At 50.1% G+C, this 27713-nt stretch overlaps 1 protein-coding gene across 1 annotated transcript in view; it reads left to right on the top strand.

Moving 5' to 3' along the window:
- The window catches only part of edar (ectodysplasin A receptor), a 136144-nt gene that overhangs the window by 59836 nt on the left and 48595 nt on the right, over positions 1-27713 (top strand). The window contains exon 3 of the mRNA XM_038819029.1: positions 13437-13562. Coding sequence (XP_038674957.1) covers positions 13437-13562 — 126 coding nt within the window. The remainder of the gene's footprint in view (positions 1-13436; positions 13563-27713) is intronic.

A 27713-nucleotide genomic window follows, 5' to 3' on the forward strand; every position in this document is an offset into this window, starting at 1 on the left:
GTGTCGGAGCTGGCATTGGGCTCGCGAGGTCCAGAGAAAATATAAAGGTCGGTTGCGAAGTATTCACGGTCGGAATCATCGGTGTGGGTGCAGGTAACTGCTTGTTGCAGTGTTCTTTGGAGATAAATGTCATTTTCTGGTTCAATTTGTGGCATTGTTCTGTCTTTCCAGGTGAAAGAGGGTTGTTTTACGACTTTAAGAGTTTTTTTCTTTGATTTGGGACATTTCCCCTTTAAATGGGTGTGATCCTGGACCTCTGATGTCATGACGCATGTGACGTCAGACGTAGGAAGCGTTTGCGCATGCGCAAATCGCTGTTCCTGTACAGGGGCCGTTTTAATTGCACGTGCGCGGCTTCTCGCGCATGCGCAAACGGACCTTCCCGTTCTGTGCGCTTCTCGCGCAACTGCGCATGTGCAGTTTCTTTGGAAAGATGGCCGCCGATCAAAATTGTTCTCTGCTCCGGGATCTCGGCCTCGTGGTAAGTACTGATGCTTCTTTTACCTTTTCTTGCTGGTTGGAGTGTGTTTTCCTCACAGTATTTGCCGAATTTGTCGAGGACTGCCTGGAAGTTGGTTCTGTGTTGCTTTTTGAGAAGTTGATGGTGAGCAGAAGCTCTGTTTTTTCAGCACCGCCACGTCTTGTAGGTCGGCTGCTACCAGGATGATTTCAAACCTTTGCCGGAATGCCCGCCAGTTTTCACGGAGATCACCGTGGCACTGGAGCTGCTGCGGAACCGGGATCTCGAACATCTCATGTGGGTATAGTTGCTGGTTGTCACTGTGTGCTGAGTTTTGGCTATATGGATTTAAAACAGTTCATTTCTGGTACCATATCTTGTTATGCTCTAAGTGTGGCATAAGCAGCTTCCTCGTGGTGCATTTGACAAAGAAAGGTTCAGACGTGGATATAACTTCAACACGTTTATTAAACTATATACACTTCTATTACCCGGCTTCAACACTACTGCTAATCCTACTATAGCTACCCAGACTGACTAACCAGTCTACTACAATCCACGTGGTGGGAGTGATATTGGGCGAAATTCTCCGACCCCCAGCAGGGTCGGAGAATCGCTCGGGGCCGCCGAAAATCCCGCCCCGCCTTGTCCAGAATTCTCCCACCTGCAAAAAGTCGGCGTGCAGCCAATCCTGCCGCCTGCCTCGGAGAATGGCGGGGGCCGGCGGGAGGCTACGGGTTTCTGTGCTGCCGTTATTCTCCGGCGTGGATGGGCCGAAGTCCCGCCGCTGAGAGGCCTCTCCCACCGCCGTGGTTTGAACCACCTCTGTGCCGGCAGGATTGGCGGCGCGAGCAGGCCCCCGGGGTCCTGGGAGGGGCGTGGGGCGATCGGACCCGGGGGGTGCCCCTACGATGGCCAGGCCCGCGATCAGGGCCCACCGATCGTCAGGCGGGCCAGTGTCGTGGGGGCACTCTTTTTCTTCCGCCGCCACCACGGCCTCCACCATGGCGGAGGCGAAAGAGAATCCCCCAGCACCGGCGCATGCGCAAACCGGCGAAGGCCTTTTGGCCAGCCCCGGCACCGGGCGGCGGGCGTCAAAGGCCGTTGTTGCCGGTTTTGGCGCCAGTCAGTGTGGTGCCAACCGCTCCGGTGCGGGCCTAGGCCCACAATGTGAGGGCTTGGCATCTAAAGGTGCGGAGAATTCTGCACCTTTAGGGAGGCCCGACGCCGGAGAGGTTGCGCCACTCCGCTACGCCGGGACCCCCCCGCCCAGCCGGTCAGGGGAGAATTTCGCCCATTGAATCAACCCTGTGTCTCTACTCACTGACTGTCTCCACTGGAAAGAGGCAGATCATGTGTGTGGTATCCTTTATATGTGGGTTGGTGTAATGCCCTCCTGTGGTTGTGCCACCTCTGTGTGTATCGTGAATGCCCATTGGTCGTGTCCTATCTAACTGTTCTATTGGCTGAGTGTCTGTGTGTCATGTCTCTGGTGCTCCCTCTAGTGTCTAGCTAGTCTACATGTATTTACATTAACCCCTTGTGTATTTACAGTGATGCACATCACCACACAGAAGGAGGTCATTTGGCTCATCGGGGCTGCAGTGACCCTCCGAAAATGCATCCTACCGAGGCCCAATTCCACCCTGTTCCCGTAACCCTGTAACCCCACCTAGCCTAACCTTTGGACACTAAGGGGCAATTTAGCATGGCCAATTCAAAACTTAGTCGGTGGGAATAGGAACAGAGTTGGTTAGGTGAAATGGAAGACTCATTTAGACACCCCCACAGCAGCCATCAATAAAGCTGCTAGATGCTCTGAGGCAGAGATCTGTTGATTGTGCCAAAATCTTCCACTGCACCAGAGGGAAGCAAGATGTCAAAGAGGATCGAGCCAGAGGCCTGGCACCCGGATCGGGCAGACCCTCAGTTTATCAATGCCAGCCTGAAACGAATGCTGGAGGCTGTGAGGGAGATGATGGAGGCCTAATCCCAGAGGGTCACAGGAGGATGCTGCCTCGCTGTGAAACAGGGATACTACTCTGTTCAGCATCATCTCCCTCCATCTCAAATTCTTCCTTCTCTGCTATGTCCTGCTCTCCTCGATGAACTGTCTCCTTCCAATACTTCATTGTCCTCAAGGTCAATACCTCTGGAGGGCAATGTTATGGAGAATGCAGCAGAACACTACAATAACTGTGACCCTTGTAGCAAATTATTAAAGGGCGTCACCTGACCAGTCCAGGCACTGGAATGACTCTTCAGAAGCCCAATGGCCTCCTCAAAGTTTGCCCAGCTACGCACGTGGCAGAGGTTTTATCAGTTCTGTGCCTCTGTTTAGGGCTCTGTACATAGGTTCATAACCATCTTTTTGAGGTCTTCTATGGTCCACTATACACTTTAGAGGTTAGAGTGAAGATCTAAGACAGCATGGACTGGCAGAGGATGAAGGAATCATGCAGTGGTCAGGAAAGCAATAGCACACATGGAAGAAACTCTTGTCATGTTTGCACAGCAGTTGGACATTGAGGGAGTGTTTCTTCTGTTCTGCTCCTCTTTTCACTGATGAATCTAAGTGGGTAGTCACTGGATGCCTTAATGGTCACATAGGTACAATTTACGATGCCCTGTATCTTGGGGAATTCAGCGATGGATGTGAAACCCAATGCCCTGAGTCTCTGTAAGTCTGTGTCTGTCATTAAATTAATATGCTATCCAATTTTGGCAAAGTGAGCATCAGTGACCCATGAGATGCCGTGGTGTACAATTGTTTTTGAGTTGCCACCAAGGTGCACAGCTGATTCTTGGAAGGAGAATAAAGTAAATAAGTTCATGATCACAGTGACCCTGATAGCTACAGGCAGGGCAAGCAGTACTACAAGCAGTGCCGTCTTCAGCAACAGAAAATACAGATAGAACATAGAACATAGAACAGTACAGCACAGAACAGGCCCTTCGGCCCTCAATGTTGTGCCGAGCCATGATCACCCTACTCAAACCCACGTATCCACCCTATATCCGTAACCCAACAACCCCCCCCTAACCTTACTTTTATTAGGACACTACGGGCAATTTAGCATGGCCAATCCACCTAACCCGCACATCTTTGGACTGTGGGAGGAAACCGGAGCACCCGGAGGAAACCCACGCACACAGGGGGAGGACGTGCAGACTCCACACAGACAGTGACCCAGCCGGGAATCGAACCTGGGACCCTGGAGCTGTGAAGCATTTATGCTAACCACCATGCTACCCTGCTGCCCCAATCAAGATGTCAATGGCTATGTACCTGAAGAGTCACTATCTTGTGCAGCATTGGCTTTTGGTCATCTCCAGGTAGTTCTACCTTCATTGATTGATCCTATATTGAGGGAATGGCCTCAGTATCCCTTTCGCTCTTATCTCCTCTCTTTTACTCTCCTAATTCTCGAGGTTCTACGCTTCCATTGCAGCTGTGTCCAAAATCTGACAGTGGTGCCCCCATTGCCAGCTGGCTGCCTAGCTGTCCCTGGCAGCCTTGCGCCCTGCTCTTTTGCTGCCACAATGCCAGGGGTGTGCCAGTCCTTTCAAAGCCACGGCAGTGTGCCCTAACCTTTCTACATGCGCTGCACCAAGGGCACCCGCTGATTAGGAAATGAGTCTCTCTTTACCCCACTGACCCCTTTATGGAGCTGGGGTGATGCCAAAGGGCAGCCATGCCTGTTTTCCCTCTCTGAACCAATCTTCCCTCAGCTGATCCATTTTAGAATGCGTATGTTAGTGGTAAGCCACTGTGAAAATCTGATCCTTGTACTCCTGAAACTCTCTTAGCAAGTGTATAAAGTAGTTTAATTTGCCTGATTTGGAAGGTCAGCAGAATTCCTGTACTGCGCTCCCCAATGATACAGCAATTTGATGTATCACTATTGAATTTGTTTTGATGGTGTGTGTTGAGGGATGAATATTGGTCTAAGCACCAGGAGAAATCCACTTTTTTTGGAATAATATTGTATGTTCTTGATTGCACCTCAAGGAATTGTTCCAATAATCCACCGATGTTTAAAAACCCAATGTACATTTATGATATTCAAGAGAAAACATTGTTGAGATTCACAATACGTTTAAATACTTCTCAATTCCTAAATCTTGTCTCGGGCAATGAAACATGGGTTTCTGTTAAATGGGTGTAGTGTAGGCGTACTTTTTCTTTAATCATTAGCACTTCTAATTCGGAGGTTCATCTCCCAGAAGTGGGACTTTGTAAAAATTTACTTTTATATTATCTGTAAGCGCTCTTACATTACAACAGTGACTACACTTCAAAAAGAACTTAATTGCCTGCACATTGCTTTGTGGCATCCGGAGATAATGAGATGCGCTGTCCAAATTCAAGTCTTTATTTTTTTCATACCAGATCTTGACTTTTCATGCTGCCCCCAGTTAACTGATAACCAATTGCACAATGGATTTCTTTGTAAATAAAACTTCAAAGGAATTAAATTCATGCATTTGTGTGGCAGTCACCACTGATGTATATATTGTATAGAGAGGATGTTGTTTTAGGTGCTTTACGGTAACGCCCCTGTACTACAGGTACGGGGGTAGATCCCTGCCTGCTGGCTCCGCCCAGTAGGCGGAATATAAATATGTGTGTTCCCCATACAGCAGCCATTTCATCAGCTGCTATCGGAGGCCACACATCTCAGTGTAATAAAGCCTCGATTACATGCTACTCTCGTCTTTGCGTAATTGATCGTGCATCAATTTATTACACTGAGTTTTCAGAGATGGACCTCCGCATCAATCCGGATCGCCTGCAGCTGCATCCTCAAGCAGACAACGCCAAAAAGGACTTTGAACATTGTTTCGAAGCGTACATCGGGTCTGCGCCAGACACAATTCCAGAAGCTCCAGATCCTTTACACGAGGCTGAGCTCCAACGTCTTTCCATTCGTCCAGGACCACCAACCTATGCAGAGGCCATGGCGCTACTGAAGGAAAACTACGCTCAGCGGACTAACAAAATCTACGCCAGACACCTCCTCTCCACATGGCGCCAACTTCCTGGTGAGTCAGTGGAAGATTTCTGGCGTGCCCTGCTGGCCCTGGTTAGAGACTGTGACTGTCAGGCCGTTTCGGCCACTGAACACTCGAATTTGCTGATGAGAGACGCATTTGTTACAGGCAAAGGGTCTGACTACATCCGCCAGCGCCTCCTAGAAGGGGCCACACTCGACCTCGCGGCGACCAAAAAGCTAGCGCTCTTACTTATGGTCGCATCACGCAACATTCAGGCCGATGCCCCCGACCGCACGGCCCATCCCTCCTGTGCATCGTGGACTCTGCAGACGACCCCCACATCATGGACCCCAGCGACCGCCCTTAGCCAGCGCCACGCCTGTGACGCGCGGCAGCCAACCAATCCCGGGGGTGCCCAAATGCTACTTCTGTGGACAGTCAAAACTCCACCGACAGTGCTGCCCGGCACAGAGCGCCCTCTGCAAGGCCTGTGGCAAGAAGGGACATTTCGCTGCAGTGTGCCAGGCCTGCTCAATTGCCGCTATTGTCCCGGCACCCCCCACGTGCGGCCAGTGGACGCCGCCATATTTCTCGACTCGTAACACATGTGGCCCGTGGGTGTTGCCATCTTGTTCCTCCCAAGACCAACAGGCACCGCCATCTTGCCTCTGCCACGATATGTGCGTTTCGTGGGCGCCACCATCTTGCCTGACTCGGGACCCCTGCCCATCGAGCACCTCATCAGGCCGCTCATGAAATGAAATGACAAAATGAAAATCGCTTATTGTTACGAGTAGGCTACAATGAAGGTACTGTGAAAAGCCGCTGAAACCACATCACCTGAAACCACCGACGACCAGCCGCGTCTCGCCTCGGTCATTATTGACCAGTCTCGACCACACAACCTCGCGACTGCTTCAACTAAAGTGAAGGTCAACGGACATGAGATCTCCTGACTGCTGGACTCCGGGAACACTGAAATCTTCTTTCACCCTGATATGCGAAGGCGCTGCTCCCTCCTGGTACACCCTGCCAATCAGAGAATCTCCCTGGCCTCCGGATCCCACTCCATGGCAATCCGCGGGTACTGCATCGCCGCTCTCACTGTCCAGGGCGTGTAATATAGCGGCTTCCGCCTCTACGTCCTCCCTACCACCTCCGCGTTGCCTTACTACTTGGCCTGGACTTCCAGTGCAACCTCCAGAGCCTAACCCTGAAATTCAGCGGGCCCCTACCACCCCTTACTGTGTGCAGCCTCGCGACCCTCAAGGTCGCCCCACCTTCCCTTTTTGCAAACCTAACCCCGGATTGCAAACCCGTTGCCACCAGGGGCAGACAGTAAAGCGCCCAGGACAGGACCTTCATCAGGTCTGAAGTCCAGCGGCTGCTTCGGGAAGGCATCATCAAAGCCAGCAACAGCCCCTGGAGAGCCCAAGTTGTAGTAGTCAAAGCTGGGGAGAAAAATAGGATGGTCGTTGACTATAGTCAGACCATCAATCGGTACACGCAGCTCGACGCGTACCCCCTCCCACGCATATCTGATGTGGTCAATCAGATTGCACAGTACCGGGTCTTCTTGACAGTGGACCTGAAATTTGCCTACCACCAGCTCCCCATCCGTAAGGCGGACCGCCCATACACTGCGTTCGAAGCAGTCGGCCGCCTTTACCACATTATTAGGGTCCCCTTCGGCGTCACCAACGGGAGACGGACAGAATGGTTGACCGGTACGGACTGCGGGCCACCTTCCCATACCTGAACAAGGTCACCATCTGCGGCCATGATCAGCAGGACTATGACGCCAACCTTGCCAAATTTCTCCACACTGCCACTTTCCACAACCTCACGTATAACAAGAAGTGCGTGGTCAGCACGAACCGCTTAGCATCCTCGGCTGTGTGGTCCAGAACGGAGTTCTGGGGCCCGACCCCGATCGCATGCGCCCCCTCATGGAACTCCCCCTCCCCAACCAGCCCAAGGCCCTGAAACGGTGCCTGGGGTTCTTTTCGTATTACGCCCAGTGGGTCCCAAACTATGCGGACAAGTCCCGCCCACTCATCCAATCCTCCCTTTTCCCACTGACGGCGGAGGCTCACCAGGCCTTCAACCGTATGAAGGCCGGCATTGTAATGGCCGCGATGCACGCGGTCAACGAGACGTTACCATTCCAAGTGGGAGTGATGCATCAGACGTCGCTCTGGCCATCACCCTCAACCAGGCAGGCAGGCCCGTGGCATTCTTTTCCCACACCCTCCATGCCTCCGTAATTCGGCACTCCTCCGTCGAAAAGGAGGCCCAAGTCATCGTTGAAGCTGTGCGGCATTGGAGGCATTACCTGGCCGGCGGGAGATTCACTCTCCTCGCTGACCAAAGATCGGTTGCTTTGATGTTTAACAACACACAGCGGGGCAAGATCAAAAATGATAAAATCTTGAGGTGGCTTGAGGGGCTGTTTAGCACAGGGCTAAATTGCTGGCTTTGAAAGCAGACCAAGGCAGGCCAGCAGCACGGTTTGATTCCCATATCAGCCTCCCCGAACAGGCGCTGGAATGTGGCGGCTAGGGGCTTTTCACAGTGACTTCATTTGAAGCCTACTTGTGACAATAAGCGATTTTCATTTCATTTTCATTTTCAGGTGGAGGATCAAGCTCTCCACCTACAACTATGAGATTTTGTATCGCCCCGGTAAGCTCAATGAGCCCCCTGATGTCCTATCCCAAGGTACATGTGTCAGCGCACAAGTGGACCGACTCCGCACCCTGCACGACAACTTCTGTCACCCAGGAGTCACCCGTTTTTACCATTTCATCAAGGCCCACAACCTGCCTTACTCCATCGAGGATGTCAGGGCTATCACCAGAGACTGCCAGGTCTGCGCAGTGTGTAAACCGCACTTCTACCGGCAAGACCATGCGTGCCTGGTGAAGGTCTCCCGCCCCTTTGAACGCCTCAGCGTGGACTTCAAAGGGCCCCTCCCCTCCACCGATTGCAACACGTACTTTCTCAGCGTGGTCGATGAATATTCCGATTCCCCGTTGCCGTCCCATGCCCCGACATGACGTCTGCCACCGTCATCAAAGACCTCAGCACCATCTTTGCTCTGTTCGGTTTCCCTGCCTAACTCCACAGCGACCGGGGATCCTCATTTATGAGCGATGAGCTGCGCCAGTAACCTGCTCAACAGGGGCATTGCCTCAAGCAGGACGACCAGCTACAACCCCCGGGGAAACGGGCAGGTGGAGCGGGAGAACGGAACAGTCTGGAGGGCCGCCCAGCTGGCCCTACGGTCCAGAACTCTCTTGGCCTCCCGCTGGCAGGAGGTCCTCCCCGATGCGCTCCACTCCATTCAGTCGCTCCTGTGCACCGTGACTAATGAAACCCCCCCATGAACGTCTCTTTGCCTTCCCCACTCCTGGGTATCGCTCCCAACGTGGCTGGCAGCTCCAGGACCCGTTCTCCTCCATAGACATATTCGACTCCACAAGGTGGACCCGTTGGTTGAGAGGGTACAGCTACTTCATGCCAACCCGCAGTACGCTTACGTAGCGTACTCCGACAGCCGCCAAGACACAGTCTCCTTCAGGGACCTGGCACAAGCTGGTTCCCCACACACACCCCCCCCCCCCCCCGACCTGGTGCCACCCTCCCTTCCCCCGGCGCACCCCACAGCAGCCCCCGCTCCAGGACACTACGCCTTCCCCTTGCCCACAACCGGGGATAAAGAGGCTTTCGAAACGCTCCCGGAGTCTCCGAAGACCAAGGCACCGCCAGAGTCGCCACGAGCATTGCGGCGCTCTCTACGACAGATTAAGGCACTGGACCGCCTGAATTTATAATTTTATCTGTACTTTTAAAACACAATTTCCTGTATATAGTTCTCCACCACCCCAGCCGGACTCATTTTTAACAGGGGGTGAATGTGATAGTCACCACTGATGTACATATTATATATCGAGGATGGTGTTATAGGTGCTTTACGGTAAGCCCCCTGTACTACAGGTATGGAGGTAGATCCCTACCTGCTGGCTCCGCCCAGTAGGCGGAGTATAAATATGTGTGCCCCCCATACAGCAGCCATTTCGTCAGCTGCTGTTGGAGGCCACACATCTCAGTGTAATAAATGAAATGAAATGAAATGAAAATCGCTTATTGTCACAAGTAGGCTTCAAATGAATTTACTGTGAAGCCTCGATTACATCCTACTCTCGTCTTTGCATAATTAATAGTGCATCAATTTGCAAAACAAAATATTGAATCTGGGAGCTCGTTTGTGAGAACGTTGGTGTGGTCATGCTCCCTTTAGTTATGCAGACTAGGAAACACGTGTTTAAAAGCAGACCACCAAAATTGCTCCATCGTTGTGCATGAAAACTACCCCTCATTTTAAGGGAAAGGCAAAGGAAATGAATTAGATTTTTGCCAGGAGCACAAAACAAGTTGATAGTGAACTGGCAGCTTATTTTACAGTGTACACAATATTTTTTTCCATTGAAGTCAATAGAGGAGTCACTTGGAGATGGTGTAAAATGAGCTGCCACTCCCTTTATCAGTCCATTTCCTCCTCCTGGCAAAGACCAATTTCACCCCAAAAGCAACTGGAAAGTTGGAAAATTTTAATTATCTACAATTTGACTTAAAATAGCTTAATGGGGTCACTTTGGTTTCTGCATTCAGTTTAACCTGGATCCCGATCACTGCACTCTAGAAGGGAAATGTCTCAAATTCACATCCCCAACCCTTACCAGAAGCACAAGGCATTCAAAACGCACCTTGACAGATACATAGAAAGGATGGGTATTGAGGGATCAAGAAGTGCTGAGGGTTTTGGCCAAGATCAGTATAATAATAATAATATCATGACCAGTACAGGCTTGGAGGGCCAAAGGCCTGGTCCTGTGCTGTTTTGTTCCTTATTCACACACCAGTAATCAAGGTCAGCAGACACTGGATGGCTTTCCTTAATGGATGGAAAATCCTCTAGGTCCAGGTGATAGATAGAACAGTACAGCACAGAACAGGCCCTTCGGCCCTCGATGTTGTGCCGAGCAATGATCACCCTATTTAAACCCACGTAACCCAACAAACCCCCATTAACCTTACACTACGGGCAATTTAGCACGGCCAATCCACCTAACCCGCACATCTTTGGACTGTGGGAGGAAACCGGAGCACCCGGAGGAAACCAGCACCAGAATTCCCCTCCCGAGGGGAGACAGTGGCATAGTGGTATTGTCGCTGGATCAGTAATCCAAAGACCCAGAGTCATGCTCTGGCGACTCAGGTTCAAATCCTGGCCATGGCAGATGGTGAAATTTGAATTCAATAAAAATAAATCTGGAATTAAAAGTCTAAAGGTGACATGAAATCATTGCTGATTGTCGTAAGAAACCATCTGATTCACTAATGTCCCTTAGGGAAAGAAATCTGTTGTCCTTACTTGGTCTGGCTTACATGTGACTCCAGATCCACAGCAATGTGGTTAACTCTTAAATGCCCTCAGGAATCAGCAATAAATGCTGGCCCAGCGACGCCCACATCCCATGGCCGAATAAACAAAAACACTTGCAGATGGCAAAGTTACATGCTGGGAACATAAATTGCAAAAATGTCCTTTAAATACACAGAGAAATTATCATTTATTTTTATGTTGCATAAATTCCAGTATTCATAAGGACCTTGGTCTTTCACCTCCCCACATAAATCCTGGTTCCCCTCTCTTTCAGCACTTCCCCACTGCAATCTGTACCTATTTTAACTTGCAGGCCAATTTCCATTGAAAAGTTTTCCTATAATTCGATACAACTACCCATATTTCTGCAGGCTGGTAATTACCACCTTCATTGCCACTTGGTAGTTTTCCAGGAATTTGATGAGCTGTAATTATATTATCTCATTTCGCCAATCTCTCATAGCCAAAATATTTTTTTAAATAAAAACGAAACTTTTCAAAACCATACACCAAAATTAAACATGTGGTATAAATAGAATGCATCATAATTTCTAGTCCATAATGATTATGTGGATGGGTTTAATTGAAAAAAGGTGGCTTTCTGGTCTCCCCTCACATTAATCCACCCTATAAATAGTTATCAAATAAACTATCATGCAAACAAGCATTTGTGGGCAAGATTTTAACTCATTCAAATCCCACCCACATACTCAGACTTAAAATCAATCAAGACCATTATGTTTTCAGAGATCTGCGAGATCCAGCTTGATTTGATATTCCATTAGCGTGTTACCCGAAGTCTGCTGTTGATCAGTCGGTAGAACTCTCACCACTGTGTCAGCAGGTTCTGGCCTGAGGTCCTATTCCAGGGCTTCAGTGCAAAAATCAATGCTCAGTTGAGGATGCTGTCTTTTGGGTGAGACTGTAAACCTGTTCTGGTGGACATAAAAGATTCCATGGCACTATTTTGAAGAAGAGCAGGCAAGTTATCCCTATTATCCCTGACCAATATTTTTCCCTCAATCCACCTCACAAAAAAATCTGGCATTTTCCACAGTGCTGTTGGTGGGAGCTTGCTTTGGTTGGCTGCTATATTTCTTACATTACAACAGTGACTACACTTCTAAAATATCTTTTTGGCTGTAAAGCACTTTGAGATCTCTGGTGGTCACGAAAAGCCCCATATAAATGCAATTCTTTCCTTTTTGGTGTTAAAGGCACTGCAGAAAACAAGTTAAAAGCATTCATCTGACATTGTTGCCATGAGAAAACATGGCTTTGTGTCATTATCATCACCATGGTATAACTTCAGTGGGTGTTTTTGAGGTGCAATATGGATTGGGTACAATTTTCATACTGCATCGTTTGTTTTGCAATATTTGTAAAACACTTCCGTAAATCATTCAAGTAGGGCGATCAGCTTCTTCTCCTCCAGACACAGTGATCAGAAGATATTTATAAGAGGGACTCCAACAGAAATCTCAAAACCAATAGTTTATAGACAGGATCATAATCATATAAATGCAACACTAATAAGGTGAACTGGGCTTCTGCAAAGATTCAAGTCTATTTCCTGATGAAATTATTTTACCAAAGACTCCCTGGGCGGGATTCTCTCATCCCGGGGCTGGGCCGGAGAATCCCCATGACTGGCGCGAATCGCGCCACGCCGCCCCGACGCCGGCACGCAATTCTCCGCAGAGTGAAGAATTGGCGCCATTGGCGTCGGCGTGGTTGGCGCTACGCCGGTTGGGGGCCGCTCTGCGTGGCCGGCTCGCCGATTTTCGGTCCAGATGAGCCGAGTGGCTGTCGTGGAAATGCTGAGTCCCGCTAGCGCCGTCCACACCTGCTCTCAGCCAGCGGTACCTCGGCGTGGAAGGGTCAGGGGGTGTCCTGTGGGGGTGAAGGGGGGTCCGACCCCGGGGGTGCCTCTGATGTGGCCTGGCCCGCGATCGGGGCCCACCAATCGGTGGGCCAGCCTCTCTGGCTTGGGGCCTTGTTTCTTCCACGCCGGCCCCAGTAGTCCTGCACCACGTTGCGTCGGGGCCGGCACGTTGAAGGAAGGCACTGCGCATGCGCGGATACCGGGGCGCCCAGTTCGCACCGGGAACAGCAGGTGGAGCGGCGTGAACCACTCCAGTGCCGTGCTGGCCCCTTTTGCAGCCAGAATTAGTTATCGTGTCGGCCCGTTCACGCCGTCGTAAAACGCGACGGTGTTTATGATGGCGTGGACACTCTGCCACAGGATTAGAGGATCCTGCCCCCTTTGTCTGCAGATTACATGTAAATGACTTTTTAAAAACCATTTCCTTTTTTACTTTCAGAAGTAGGGATAATAGAAATTACTGGCCCAATTATCTACTACAAGAATGGGTAAAAGCATTAGTTATGGGGAAGTTATTTTATTTTGTCTTATCTCTTTTTACTTGCAAGCTTATTTGCTTATGGTATTAAATGCTTAAACTAATGTGAATATTTTGGTACCGGAAACATTTAGCAATCTGTTAACAATCTATCCTTCAATGTCAGGTATCGTTGACCTCTTCAGTTATTGCTGACTACTCCTCAGAATGTGAGGAAAATGAATACTTTAATCAGACCACTGGTGCTTGCCATGCCTGTCCTCAGTGTCAGTCAGGTGAAGAACCTGTTTCGGTAAGTTGCTTTTCTTACAACTTTAAAATAAATCTCAACAGCACTGCACCCGCGAATTTAGAAAGTTGTCACAAAAATATACAATAGGGCGGGGTTTTCCTTTTGCGGGACTATGTCCCCACGCCGACGGGAAAACCTGTGCGAACCACTCCGCCGTCAACAGCCCCCGAAAGTGCGGAATTTGCAGTGTTATTTGGGTTAGAGTAAGAAAGCAATTTCATTTTTGGGGCATGAAGCTAGTTATTAATGGAGTACTGATGGAGACGTCCATTGGCTACTTAAGGGTCTCAATTGGGTCAAGGGTAGGTGTCCAAGGCTGTGCCTTCCCCAACATAAAATCAGTGCGAGGTCAGCGTGATGGGAATCTGGAGGGAATCCTGTCCATGCCCCTACCCCCACTGTCTCAGAACTCATCGTGGGTGAAAGCATAAAATTCTGACCCATTCTGTTGAGTGGGAGAAAACCTTGGATGTTAATGCACAGTTTTTAAATTCTGAAGGCCCTCGACCAGTGCCATGAGATTACTGTAAAAGCAAACAAAGTGTTATGTATTGCCTGTGGAATTAGTAAATTGCTATTGTATAAGGCCCTGATTAAATCTCACTTAGAATATCAGTTTTGGTCTCCTCACATCATAAGTGACAGATAGATTTGAAGAAGGTTCAAAGGAAGGTGTGGTGATATGCATCACTGTAAATACACAAGGGGTTCATGTAAAAAACTATGACTAAGTAAACACTAGAGGGAGCACCAGAGACATCATGACATACGGCATACAGCTAATGAATACATAGAATAGGACACGACCAATGGGCAGTCACGACACCCAGAGGTGACACTACCACAAGTGGGTATTACACAGCCCATATATAAGGACAGGGCACACATGCTCTGTCTCTTTCCACAGGCGACACTTAGAGAGTAGGACAGGGGCAGATCAGAAGCATCACACCCACCATGTGGCTTAGAGCAGACTGGTTAGTTAGACTGAGTTACTATAACAAGATTAGCAGGAGATTCAAACTCGTAGAGAACTGTGCTAATGGTTCAATAAATCACATTGAACTTACTTCAAAGTCTGGAGTATCTTTTGGTCAAAGCTGCATCAAGTTGCAGCCTGTGTTATCCCAGAGAACATAACACAACAGAAGGATTGTTAACAAATGCTAAATTATATTTTTGCAGCAAGAATCTGAAGTTCAGAGTTTGACAAAATTTAATTGAGCTTTGTTTAAGTAAATGGATTTGAATCTGCCCATGTGCATGGCTGTTTGAGTTTGATTGCTTAAAGTCAATAAAGTGGACAAGTATAATCTATGCAGCATGGAACTAGATTAAATTAAGTATTTGAAGTATTTCATTGTGCAGAGAATTTCTCCAGTTTGGAACAATTTGTTGATATTAAACCAGTGCAGATCCACTGTAAACTTTCAGACAAAGGCTAGACAAGTTCCTGACTGGCTGTCATAGCTATGTATGGGGAGTGACAGTTTATTGGGGAATGTGTCTCCCAGTCACCATGGGCGGAATTCTCCGACCCCTCGCAGGGTCGGGGAATCGCCCGGGGCCTTCGTAAATCCCGCCTCCGCCGTGGCCTGAATTCTCCGCCACCCGGGAATTGGCGGGGGCGGGAATCGCGTCCCGCCGGTCGGTGGGCCCCCCGCGCCGATTCTCCGGCCCGCGATGGGCTGAAGTCCTGGGGGGGTGGGGCGCGAGGAGATCAGACCCCGGGGGGTGCCCCCACGGTGGCCTGGCCCGCGATTGGGGCCCAGCGATCGGTGGGCGGGCCTGTGTCGTGGGGGCACTCTTTTTCTTCCGCCACCGCCACGGCCTCCACCATGCCGGAGGCGGAAGAGACCCCCTCCACCGCGCATGCGCCAGTGGTGACGTGATGTGCTGACGCTCCAGCGCATGCACGGACTCACGCTGACCGGCGAAGGCCTTTCGGCCAGCCCCGACGCCGGTCGGCATGGCGCCAAAGGCCGTTGGCACCAGTCGGCGGAGCGGGAGCCACTCCAGCGCGGGCCTAGCCCCTAAAGGTGTGGAGAATTCACAGTTCCGGTACGCCAGAACCCCCCGCCCTGCCGGGTAGGGGAGAATCCCGGCCCATGTCTCTATTTACTTGTCTGATTGCCTCGAGTACTGGAAGAGGAATTCGGCATATTTTTTCTCAATTGCACAAGGCATTTTCCCCTCTTTTTGCCTCTCCTAAGAGATTTCTGGTTGTTGGCAGGTTGGAAGGAGGGGATGTGAGGTTGTAGGGGATAGGAGTCATGATTTACATGAATTGTACCATGCCCGCGGGGGACAGATTTAGTGAGCCAGTTGGTCTTTCCTGTCTTTTGTTTCAGTATTTTTGTTCATTGTGTTTTAATATGTGGAATGTTATGAACCTCTACTGTAATAGATTTTATTTTGCTTTCAATATTTAAGACCTGCTTTCCTTGCTTGTCGCTATTCATCACTATCTCTGATCTACAAAACATACTGTTGCCATATTTTCTGGTTTCTAAATACTGCTCTGGAGCTGACCACATGTACCTTATCAATTGATGCGATTTGCCACTTGAAACTTTCTCTTCCTGCTGTTGGGAAACGCTGGACCTCCTCTTAACATTCCTATTTACCAGGGTTAGAAAATGAACGTGTCACATTAAAGTTAATCCCTCTAGTTGCCTTTTTTATATAAACAGCTGGCTACAGCCTTGGCTCTATATTACAATTCAGTGTTTGCTATGTTGTAATTATGAGTATCAACAGTGGTGGCTGGCATCATTTGCAACCAAACAAGCTCAACTCACTTTATAATTAAATATAATTGTACTCTGAGATTGGAATCATTATAAGGAATTCCAGGTTTGGGTTTTATCGGATTTATGTTACAAAATTCGCTCAGGTCAACTTCTGGTTAAATTCTTCAAAACAGCCATCTGGAAGTCTTGCCGGCTACAATTACTGGCCCTTGTTTTAGAAAGCAGAATTAAATGTGGCGATAGCATTGTGCTTACAAGAACAAAGAGTTCAATGTCTGAAATTTGAAAAGTTTGGTGACCAGTTGTGTGGAGTTCAGGGTGTTTGCCTCCTGTGTTACAAAATGAAGAACAACTGAAAACTCTTCATTATTCCCAAGACTATGTGCAAATTGCTTCTTGTGAATTGCAATAAATGATCAATATTAATTGAAAATAATTTTTAACATTTAAGTGCCTCAGAAACTACTGCAGAAGTTATTACTACCGGCATCTTCCTTTGTTTAATCATTTTGAAGATGAGGCTGTCATAATATACATCCAGGTATATGATGGAGTGCAGGCAGGCAGTGATTGACAGACAGGATGATCAGTGAGCACACAGGACACAGCAGCCAATCACCAGACAGGACACGCCCACTATAAAGCCAGAGGCACCAGTTTTCCCGCTCTCTCGGGATCCAGCCTCTGAGACAGTCAGAGCTCGTGAGCAGCAGCTAGTACAAACACCATGTGGCCGTCAGTTAGTCTGGTCAGGCTAGCCTCAGGTCTCCAGGCAAGTCAGCATAGTGTCAACCCACAGTTAAGCATGTAATATAGTTAGATGTTGAATAAAATCATGTTGCATCTCATCAAGTGTTGGAAGCCTGTCTCTCTCTACACTGCATCAAACACAGTCCACATAGACCCACTACGCGGCCCTTTGCAGATCTGCTCCACTGCCCAGCACACAGCGATCCCAGCCACAGCGCAGGAGCGTCTGTTCAGGCCGTGACTGACTCCGACCCCAACAGCCCACCAGATCCCGACGCTGAGTGCCTCAAATCCCCATTCCAGGTGGGCATAATCACTAAGCATGTGCTGCCTCTCTCAACGATGGTGAAACACCTCCCAATCCTGAGCGTTGATCCGGACGACGAGTGATGTGCTACTCTTTTCTTTTTTTTAAAATAATTTTTATTGGAATTTTTTACAGAAAATATAAAAATGTAACAACAAGTATAGCAACAAGCAGTAATATGCAACTAACAGCTCCATAACACCCACAATCCCCCCCCAAACCGTAACATCACATGTATCACACTCCCCCCCCCCCCCCCCCCCCAACAAGAGAACTTAACCATAAATTAAAATTAACTAAATCAAATTTAAATAAAATAAGCAAACATAATCAACGTCTCCCCCCCCCCCCCCCCCCCGGGTTGCTGCTGCTACTGTCCCAGTACCCTATCGTTGAGCCAGAAAGTCGAGGAAAGGTTGCCACTGTTTAAAGAGCCGTTGCACCGATCCTCTCAGGGCGAATTTGACATTCTCAAGCTAATGAAGCCTGCCATGTCATTGATCCAGGTCTCCACGCTTGGGGGCCGCGCGTCCTTCCATTGTAGCAAAATCCTTCGCCGGGCTACTAGGGATGCAAAGGCCAAAACACCGGCCTCTTTCACCTCCTGCACTCCCGGCTCTACCCCAACCCCAAAGATCGCGAGTCCCCATCCTGGCTTGACCCTGGATCCCACCACCCTTGACACCGTCCTCGCCACCCCCTTCCAGAACTCCTCCAATGCCGGGCATGCCCAGAACATATGGGCATGGTTCGCTGGATTCCCCGAGCACCTGACACACCTATCTTCACCCCCAAAGAACCTACTCATCCTCGTCCCAGTCATGTGAGCCCTATGCAGCACCTTGAATTGAATGAGGCTTAGCCGCGCACACGAGGAGGAAGAATTTACCCTCTCCAGGGCATCAGCCCATGTCCCGTCTTCGATCTGTTCCCCCAGTTCCCCCTCCCACTTCGTTTTCAGCTCCTCTACTGACGCCTCTTCCACCTCCTGCATAAGCTTGTAGATATCGGATATCTTCCCCTCCCCGACCCAGACCCCCGAAAGCACCCTGTCACTCACCCCCCTCGCGGGGAGCGCAGGGAATCCCTCCACCTGCCGTCTAGCAAATGCCTTTACCTGCAGATACCTAAACATGTTTCCCGGCGGGAGCCCAAATTTATCCTCCAACTCCCCCAGGCTCGCAAACCTTCCGTCGATAAACAGGTCCCTCAGCTGTCTAATGCCCGCTCTATACCATCCCCGAAATCCCCCATCCATGTTCCCCGGGACGAACCTATGGTTCCCCCTTAACGGAGCCTCCATCGAGCCCCCCACTTCTCCCCTATGTCGCCTCCACTGCCCCCAAATCTTGAGGGCAGCCGCCACCACCGGACTCGTGGTATACCTCGTGGGAGGGAGCGGCCACGGCGCCGTTACCAGGGCCCCCAGGCTTGTATCCCCACAGGACGCTCTCTCCATCCGTTTCCATACTGCCCCCTCCCCCTCCACACCCACTTACGAACCATCGACACGTTGGCCGTCCAGTAGTACCCCGAGAGGTTGGGCAACGCCAGCCCCCCCCCCCCCCATCTCTACTCCGCTCCAAGAAGACCCTCTTCGCCCTCGGAGTGCCATGCGCTCAAACAAATCCCATGATGCTGCTGGTCACCCTTTAAAAAAAGGCCCTAGGGATAAAGCTGGGCAAGCACTGGAAGAGGAACAAGAACCTCGGGAGAACCGTCATTTTGACGGATTGCACTCGGCCCGCCAGCGATAGCGGCACCATGTCCCACCTTTTAAATTCCTCCTCCATCTGTTCCACTAGTCTGGTGAAGTTAAGCTTATGAGGAGCCCCCCAACTCCTGGCCACCTGCACCCCCAGGTACCTGAAACTCTTCACTGCCCTCCTGAAGGGGAGCCTCCCAATTCCCCCCTCCTGATCTCCCGGGCGCACTACAAATACCTCGCTCTTTCCTAAGTTTAGCTTATAGCCCGAGAAGCCCCCAAATTCCGCTAACAGCTTCATCACCCCCGGCATTCCCCCCTCTGGGTCCGCCACATATAACAGCAGGTCGTCCGCATACAGCGATACCCGGTGCTCCTCCCCACCCCGCACCAGACCCCTCCACTTCCCTGACTCCCTCAACGCCATGGCCAGCGGTTCAATTGCCAGCGCAAAGAGCAGGGGGGACCGGGGACACCCCTGCCTGGTCCCACGATAGAGCCTAAAATACTCCGATCTCCTTCCATTTGTGACTACACTCGCCATCGGCGCCGCGTAAAGCAGCCTCACCCATTTGATGAATCCCTCCCCAAATCCAAACCTCTCCATCACCTCCCACAGGTACCCCCACTCAACTCTATCAAACGCTTTCTCTGCGTCCAGCGCCACCATTATCTCCGCCTCCCCTCCACTGCCGGCATCATGATAACATTGAGCAGTCTCCGCACATTCGTGTTGAGCTGTCGCCCCTTGACAAATCCTGTCTGATCTTCATGAATTACCTCTGGCACACAATCCTCTATCCTGGTAGCCAGGATCTTCGCCAGCAACTTAGCGTCTACGTTAAGGAGCGAGATAGGCCTATATGATCCGCGCTGCAAGGGGTCCTTATCCCGTTTTAGGATCAAAGAGGTCAGTGCCCGCGACATCGTCGGGGGCAAAGCCCCCCCCCCCCCCTCCCACGCCTCATTGAAAGTTCGCACCAGCAGGGGGCCCACCAGGTCCGCATATTTTTTGTAAAATTCTGCCAGGAACCCGTCCGGCCCCGGGGCCTTACCTGACTACATTTGCCCGATCCCCCTGACTAGCTCCTCCAACTCTATCGGCGCCCCCAGCCCCTCTACCAGCCTCTCTTGAACCCTTGGGAAACATAGCCTGCTCATGAAGCTCTCCATCCCCTCTCTCCCCCTCGGAGGTTCCGACCAGTACAATCCCTCCTAAAAGTCCCTAAAGACCCCGTTTACTTCTGTCCCCTTCTGCACTACATTTCCACCCCCATCCTTCACTCCCCCAATTTCCCTAGCCGCATCTCGCCTACGGAGCTGATGCGCCAACATCCTGCTCGCCTTCTCTCCATACTCATATACCGCGCCCTGCGCCCTCCTCCACTGTGTCTCCACCTTTCTGGTAGTCAACAAGTCAAAATTGGCCTGCAACCTGCGCCGTTCTCCCAGAAACCCTTCCTCCGGTGCCTCCGCATAATCTCCTGTCCACCTCCAGAAGCTCTCCCACCAGTCTCTCCCTCTCCTTCCTCTCCCTCCTTTCCCTGTGGGCCTGGATGGAGATCAGCTCCCCCCGGATCACTGCTTTCAGAGCCTCCTAGACCATTCCCACCTGGACCTCCCCTGTGTCGTTGGTATCCAGATACCCCTCAATGCTTCTCCAAACCCTCTTACACACCTCCTCCTCCGCCAGCATCCCCACATCCAGGCGCCAAAGCGGGCGCTGGTCCCACGCCTCTCCCATCTCCAGATCAACCCAGTGCGGGGCATGGTCCGAAATCGCTATGGCCGAGTACTCGGCATCCTGCACCCTCGGGATCAATCCCCTGCTCAGGACAAAAAAGTCTATCCGGGAATAAACCCTATGGACGTGAGAGAAAAAGGAATACTCCCGCGCTCTCGGTCTCCCAAACCTCCAGGGATCTACCCCTCCCATCTGGTCCATGTATCCCCTCAGCACTTTGGCCGCCGCCGGTCTCCTACCCGTCCTTGAACTGGACCGGTCCAGTGTGGGATCCAGCACTGTGTTAAAGTCTCCCCCCATGATCAGGCCCCCTGCCTCCAGGTCCGGGATGCGGCCCAACAATCGCCTCATGAAGCTGGCATCATCCCAATTCGGGGCATATACGTTCACCAGCACCACCTTCTCTCCCTGCAGCCTACCCCTCACCATGAATGATGTGTTACTCTTACTGTTAATAAGGCTCGCATACGTTTCAAGCTGGACACCGGCGCTTCAGCAAACCTCATTTCAAAATCTGACCTCGACACCATCCGCGTCAGACCAAGCATTCTTCCATCGGTCTGCCAGCTCCTCAACTACAGTGGCAATGCCATTGCTGCCAGTGGCTCATGCCAGCTTGCGGTGTCCAATAGGTCATTGAAAGCGACGCTGCAATTTGAAATCGTAGGAAGCGACAGAGCTTCTCTGCTCGGTGCTCGGGCCTGCAAACTCCTGAACCTAGTACAGCGGGTTCACACCATGTCATCCGCACAGGCAACAGCCTCACCAGATGATAATTTCCAGGCTTAACTCGATGACATTATAGCGCATTACCATAGCGTGTTCGGCGGTATAGGCATACTCCCATACCGATACAAAATCCTGCTGAAGCCACGTCAGGTGCCGGCACCCCTCAAGGACCGCCTCAAGCAGCAGCTGCAAGACCTCCAGGACCAGGGCGTCATTTCAAAGGTCACGGAACCCACGGACTGGATTAGCTCCATACTTTGGGTCAAGAAGCCGTCAGGGGATCTGTATCGACCTCAAAGATTTAAACTGCAACATCATGAGGGAACACTACCCAAGACCTAAACGAGAAGAGCTAACCAGCGAGATGGCTCATGCCAAATTCTTCACGAAGCTGGATGCCTCCAAGGGGTTCTGGCAAATACAGCTGGACGTGTCCAGTCGCAAGCTGAGCACATTCAATACCCCGTTCGGTCGCTACTGCTACAACCAAATGCCCTTTGGCATCATCTCTGCCTCAGAGGTATTCCACCACATAATGGAACAAATGATGGAGGGCATTGAGGGGGTGCGAGTGTACGTCGTCGATGTCATAATCTGGTCCACAACTCCTCAAGAGCACATCGCTCGCCTCAAGCGGGTGTTCCACAGGATCCACGAGCATGGCCTCCGACTCAACAGAGCCAAATCCTCATTCGGTCAACCAGAACTCGTCGTCCACCACAGAGACTAAATTTATAGACTGACTGTTGCATTACCTTGTTATCTCATCGTTTTGACATCTGTACATATCGTTTTTTTCTCGTGTTATCTGCCCTCTATCTGCACCTTCCCATATATATAAGTTAGTATGTTCTGTATATAGTCAAGTACCTGTACACATATTCATTATTTATTGACCTGAACACATTTTTTTTTAGAAAAAAAAGGGGGGAGATGTCATAATATACATCCATGTATATGGTGGAGTGCAGACGGGCAGTGATTGACACACAGGATGACCAGTGAGCACACAGAACACAGCAGCCAATCACCAGACAGGACACGACCACTATAAAGCCACAGGGCACCAGTTTTCCCGCTCTCTCGGGACCAAGCCTCTGAGGCAGTCAGAGCTTGTGAGCAGTACCAGTGCAAACACCATTTAGCAAACGTCAGTTAGTCTGGTCAGGCTAGCCTCAGGTCTCCAGTCAAGTCAGCATAGTGTCAACCCACAGTTAAGCATTTAATATAGTTAGATGTTGAATAAAATCGTGTTGCATCTCATCAAGTGTTGGAAGCCTGTCTCTCTCTACATTGCATCAAATGCAGTCCACATAGACCCAGCTTACCCAACACATTAGAGGCCAGTGTTTTTTCTGTACTGACATAGTGGCTTTCATGCCCAAAACAAACACCTAGTTGATTGATCCAGCAGTCGTTTCTTCACAGCAAGGCATTGAAACAAATGACCAGTTAATTTTTTCATAGTGATATTGGTTGAAGGATTTATGATCACAACAACACTAGTGAACTCCTTGGGCGGAATTCTCCGCAAGGCCCGTCGCCGTCGTGAAACCTGGAGAGGTTCACGACGGCGTCCGTAGCCTCTCCCGGCCCCCTATTCTCCCCTACCCGGGTGGATAGGCGGGCCGTACCGGGAAACCTGGCGGCCGGGCCTTGTCCCTGGCTTCAAGGCCTGGCGCGCCAAGAATGACACCGCGGCGGAGCCTAATGATGTCAGTCACGCATGCGTGGGTTGGACAGCTCAAACCCGCGCATGCGCGGTTGCCGTCTTTCCCCTCAAGACGTGGCGGCTTGATCTTGCGGGGCGGCGGAGGGGAAAGAGTGGCACAACTCAGACAGCAACATTAGGATATTCACATTCATGCTTGCCCATTATTTTTAGTTGTTGGGCCAGTAACACATAAATAAAGGCAAATGCCAGTGTGGCTCATAGTTTTATTTGCTATAGAAGAGACAAACAAATTTCAGTAAAGTCAAATACCATACTAGATCATACTTTTGGAATGCTGTAGTTGGGAAACTATATGAAGTCATATGAATTTTGCCATTATTACTGAAAAGGTGGAGCACAGAAGGAGGCCATTTGGCCCATCTTGTCCATGCCAGCCTGAGGACACCCATGTTCCTTTTCGAATCCCAGCTTCCTGTACCCTGTCTATAGCCTTGAAGCTTAGAGCATTTAAGGTGCAGAATCAGGTGCTTTTTAAAAGAGTTTAGGGTCTTTGCCTCCACCGCCAACTTGGTTAGCGAACTCCAGACTCCCATTACCCTCTATGTAAAAAAGTTCTTCCTCATGCCCCTCTACAGCTTCTGTCACTTATCTCGAATCTATGTTACCTGGTTTTAGAATTCTCCACCAAGGGAAATAATTTTATCCTGTCCACTTTATCTCTTCCCCTCATAATTTTGTACACCTCAATGAAATCACCTCTCAGGCTTCTTTGCTCCATGGAAAATAACCCCATCCTATCCAATCTCTCCTCGTAGCTACACCTTCCTAGCCCTGGCAAAATTCTTGTAAACCTCTTCGGCACTCTCTCCAGAGCAATTACCTCTTTCCTGTGATAATATAATGGCTGGAATTCTCCAACCGTTGGGATTCTCTTAACCTGCCGGCAGCTCACCCCCGCCTGTGGGTTTCCTAACGATGGAAAATCCTATTGACAAGCGGCAGGAGTAGCGAATCCTGCGCAGCGAATGGCACGCTGCCGAGAAACACGTGGCTGGGGGAATGGAGAATCCCGCCCCTGGAGAACTGCCCAAAGCAGAACTAGGGGGCATAACCTCAAAATAAGGGGAATTAGATTTAGGACTGAGTTTAGGAGGAACTTCTTCACCTAAGGGGTTGTGAATCCATGGAATTCCCTGCCCAGTGAAGCAGTTGAGGCTCCTTTATTAAATGTTTTCAAGATAAAGATAGATAGTTTTTTGAAGAATAAAGGGTTATGATGTTCTGGCAGGAAAGTGGAGCTGAGCCCACAAAAGATCAGCCATGATCTCATTGAATGGTCTACTCCTGTTCTTAGTTCTTATGTAGTTTTAATGATTTGGCTGTCAGGAAGACAGACCCACTTTCCAGCTGCCACTCTGGAAGGGCAATCCCTCAGCGGTTATATCACCTCAAGCCCAGGAGGACATGGGAAGCGCTGCCTGCAAACCAGCCGCCAGACCCTTTTAGACCGAGAGGTTCACAGCCATGAAGGACTGCTGCGGCCTGCGAGAAACCCAGCCCACCCCCGAGATCAAGACTGAATACCACCGCCCCCCCTCCCCACCCCGGGCCAAGCCTCAAATGGAACTTCTCTGGGTCCCCCGTGTCCTCATTGGTGCCTCTCTGCAACTGCCATCCTGGAGGGCAATGGAGAGCTGAGTGCTCACCTTCGATATCCTCCTCGGAGGTGAGGTCGCCAGGTTCCCATTTTTATAGCGCTGTTGTAAATCCCGCCGGTGCTGATGAATATTCAGTGGGGGTGGGAGTCCCAGCGGAAGTGCTGGTCAGTGAAATGCCAATGTATTTAAATGAGGTTCCTCACCATCTGTGTTGGATTTCTCTTTCAGGTACCAGCTGGGGGCCTGAAAAATCGGAAAACGCGATCTTGGCGTATTTTCCACCTACGTCAGCATTCTCCCTGATGGCTGGCGCAGGCTCAAAGCTCCGCCCATTATGTTACAATGATTACTGAACCATAAATATTCTGCTGCTCACATTTGATCTCAATAATAATCTTTATTAGTGTCACAAGTAGGCTTACATTAACACTGCAATGAAGTTACTGTAAACATCCCCTAGTCTCCCCACTCCGGCACCTGTTTGGGTACACTGAGGGAGAATTCAAAATGTCCAATTCACCTAACAAGCACATCTTACGGGACTTATGGGAGGAAACCGGAGGACCCGGAGAAAACCCACGCAGACATGGGGAGAACATGCTGACAGGCAGTGACCCAAGCTGGGAAATTAACCTGGGTCCCTGGCGGTGCCTACTTGACCCAGCTCATTTCATAGAACCAGGGTTGGGATTCTCCGATCCACCAGCCGAGTTTTCCTAGTTGGTGCGCCCGCACCGGCAGCGAGATGCTCCATCCTGGCAGCCGGCAAATGGGATTTCCCATCGTGGCCACACCACGTTATCGGGAAACCTGCAGGTGTGGGTGCGCTGCCAATGGAGAATTCCGCTGCAGGTCTGGTTGTGTCTCTTTACGTGTTGGAATGGGAAGATACAGCTGTGCAAAATTTTCTGGAACACACTTGAGGAATTCTTGCCCCCTCCCCCCGTGTCCTTTACACTACTACTATCCCAGTCTATATTCTGATAATTAAAGCCACTCCATTATAACTATCATTTTTGCACCTCCTTGCAAATTTGTTCATCTACATCCTTCCCGCTAGTTGATGACCCATGCACTATACTGAGCAATGGATATAGAGAAATACAGCACAGAACAGGCCCTTCGGCCCACGATGTTGCGCCGAACTTTTGTCCTAGGTTAATCATAGAATTTTGGACAATTTTTCATGGCCAATCCACCCAACCTGCACATCTTTGGACTGTGGGAGGAAACCGGAGCACCCGGAGGAAACCCACGCAGTCACGGGGAGGATGTGCAGACTCCACACAGACAGTGACCCAAGTCGAAATCGAACTTGGGACCCTTAAGCTGTGAAGCAATTGTGCTATCCACAATGCTACCGTGCTGCCCTTAAGAAGTTAACCTACACTCCATTATTCTACCCTAATCCAAGTACCTATCCAATAGCCGCTTGAAGGTCCCTAACTTTTCCGACTCAACTACTACCACAGGCAGTGCATTCCATGCCCCCACTACTCTCTGGGTAAAGAACCTACCTCTGACATCCCCTCTATATCTTCCACCATTTATCTTAAATTTATGTCCCCTTGTAATGGTGTGTTCCACCCGGGGAAAAAGTCTCTGACTGTCTACTCTATCTATTCCCCTGATCATCTTATAAACCTCTATCAAGTCGCCCCTCATCCTTCTCCGTTCTAATGAGAAAAGGCCTAGCACCCTCAACCTTTCCTCGTATGACCTACTCTCCATTCCAGGCAACATCCTGGTAAATCTCCTTTGCACCTTTTCCAAAGCTTCCACATCCTTCCTAAAATGAGGTGACCAGAACTGCACACAGTACTCCAAACGTGGCCTGACCAAGGTTTTGTACAGCTGCATCATCACCTCACGGCTCTTAAATTCAATCCCTCTGCTAATGAACGCTAGCACACCATAGGCCTTCTTCACAGCTCTATCCACTTGAGTGGCAACTTTCAAAGAACTATGAACATAGACCCCAAGATCTCTCTGCTCCTCCACATTGCCAAGAACCCTACCATTAACCCTGTATTCCGCATTCATATTTGTCCTTCCAAAATGGACAACCTCACACTTGTCAGGGTTAAACTCCATCTGCCACTTCTCAGCCCAGCTCTGCGTTCTATCTATGTCTCTTTGAAGCCGACAACAGCCCTCCTCACTATCCACAACTTCACCAATCTTCGTATCATCTGCAAATTTACTGGCCCACCCTTCAACTCCCTCATCCAAGTCGTTAATGAAAATCACAAACAGCAGAGGACCCAGAACTGATCCCTGCGGTACGCCACTGATAACTGGGCTCCAGGCTGAATATTTACCATCCACCACCACTCTCTGTCTTCTATCGGTTAGCCAGTTTGTTATCCAACTGGCCAAATTTCCCACTATCCCATGCCTCCTTACTTTCTGCATAAGCCTACCATGGGGAACCTTATCAAATGCCTTACTAAAATCCATGTACACTACATCCACTGCTTTACCTTCATCCACATGCTTGGTCACCTCGTCAAATAATTCAATAAGACTTGTAAGGCAAGACCTACCCCTCACAAATCCGTGCTGACTATCCCTAATCAAGCAATGCCTTTCCAGATGCTCAGAAATCCTATCCCTCAGTACCCTTTCCATTACTTTGCCTACCACCGAAGTAAGACTAACTGGCCTGTAATTCCCAGGGTTATCCCTATTCCCTTTTTTGAACAGGGGCACGACATTCGCCACTCTCCAATCCTCTGGTACCACCCCTGTTGACAGCGAGGACGAAAAGATCATTGCCAACGGCTCTGCAATTTCATTTCTTGCTTCCCATAGAATCCTTGGATATATC

The sequence above is a fragment of the Scyliorhinus canicula genome, chromosome 14, assembly GCF_902713615.1.
Source record: "Scyliorhinus canicula chromosome 14, sScyCan1.1, whole genome shotgun sequence".
NCBI lineage: Eukaryota > Metazoa > Chordata > Chondrichthyes > Carcharhiniformes > Scyliorhinidae > Scyliorhinus > Scyliorhinus canicula.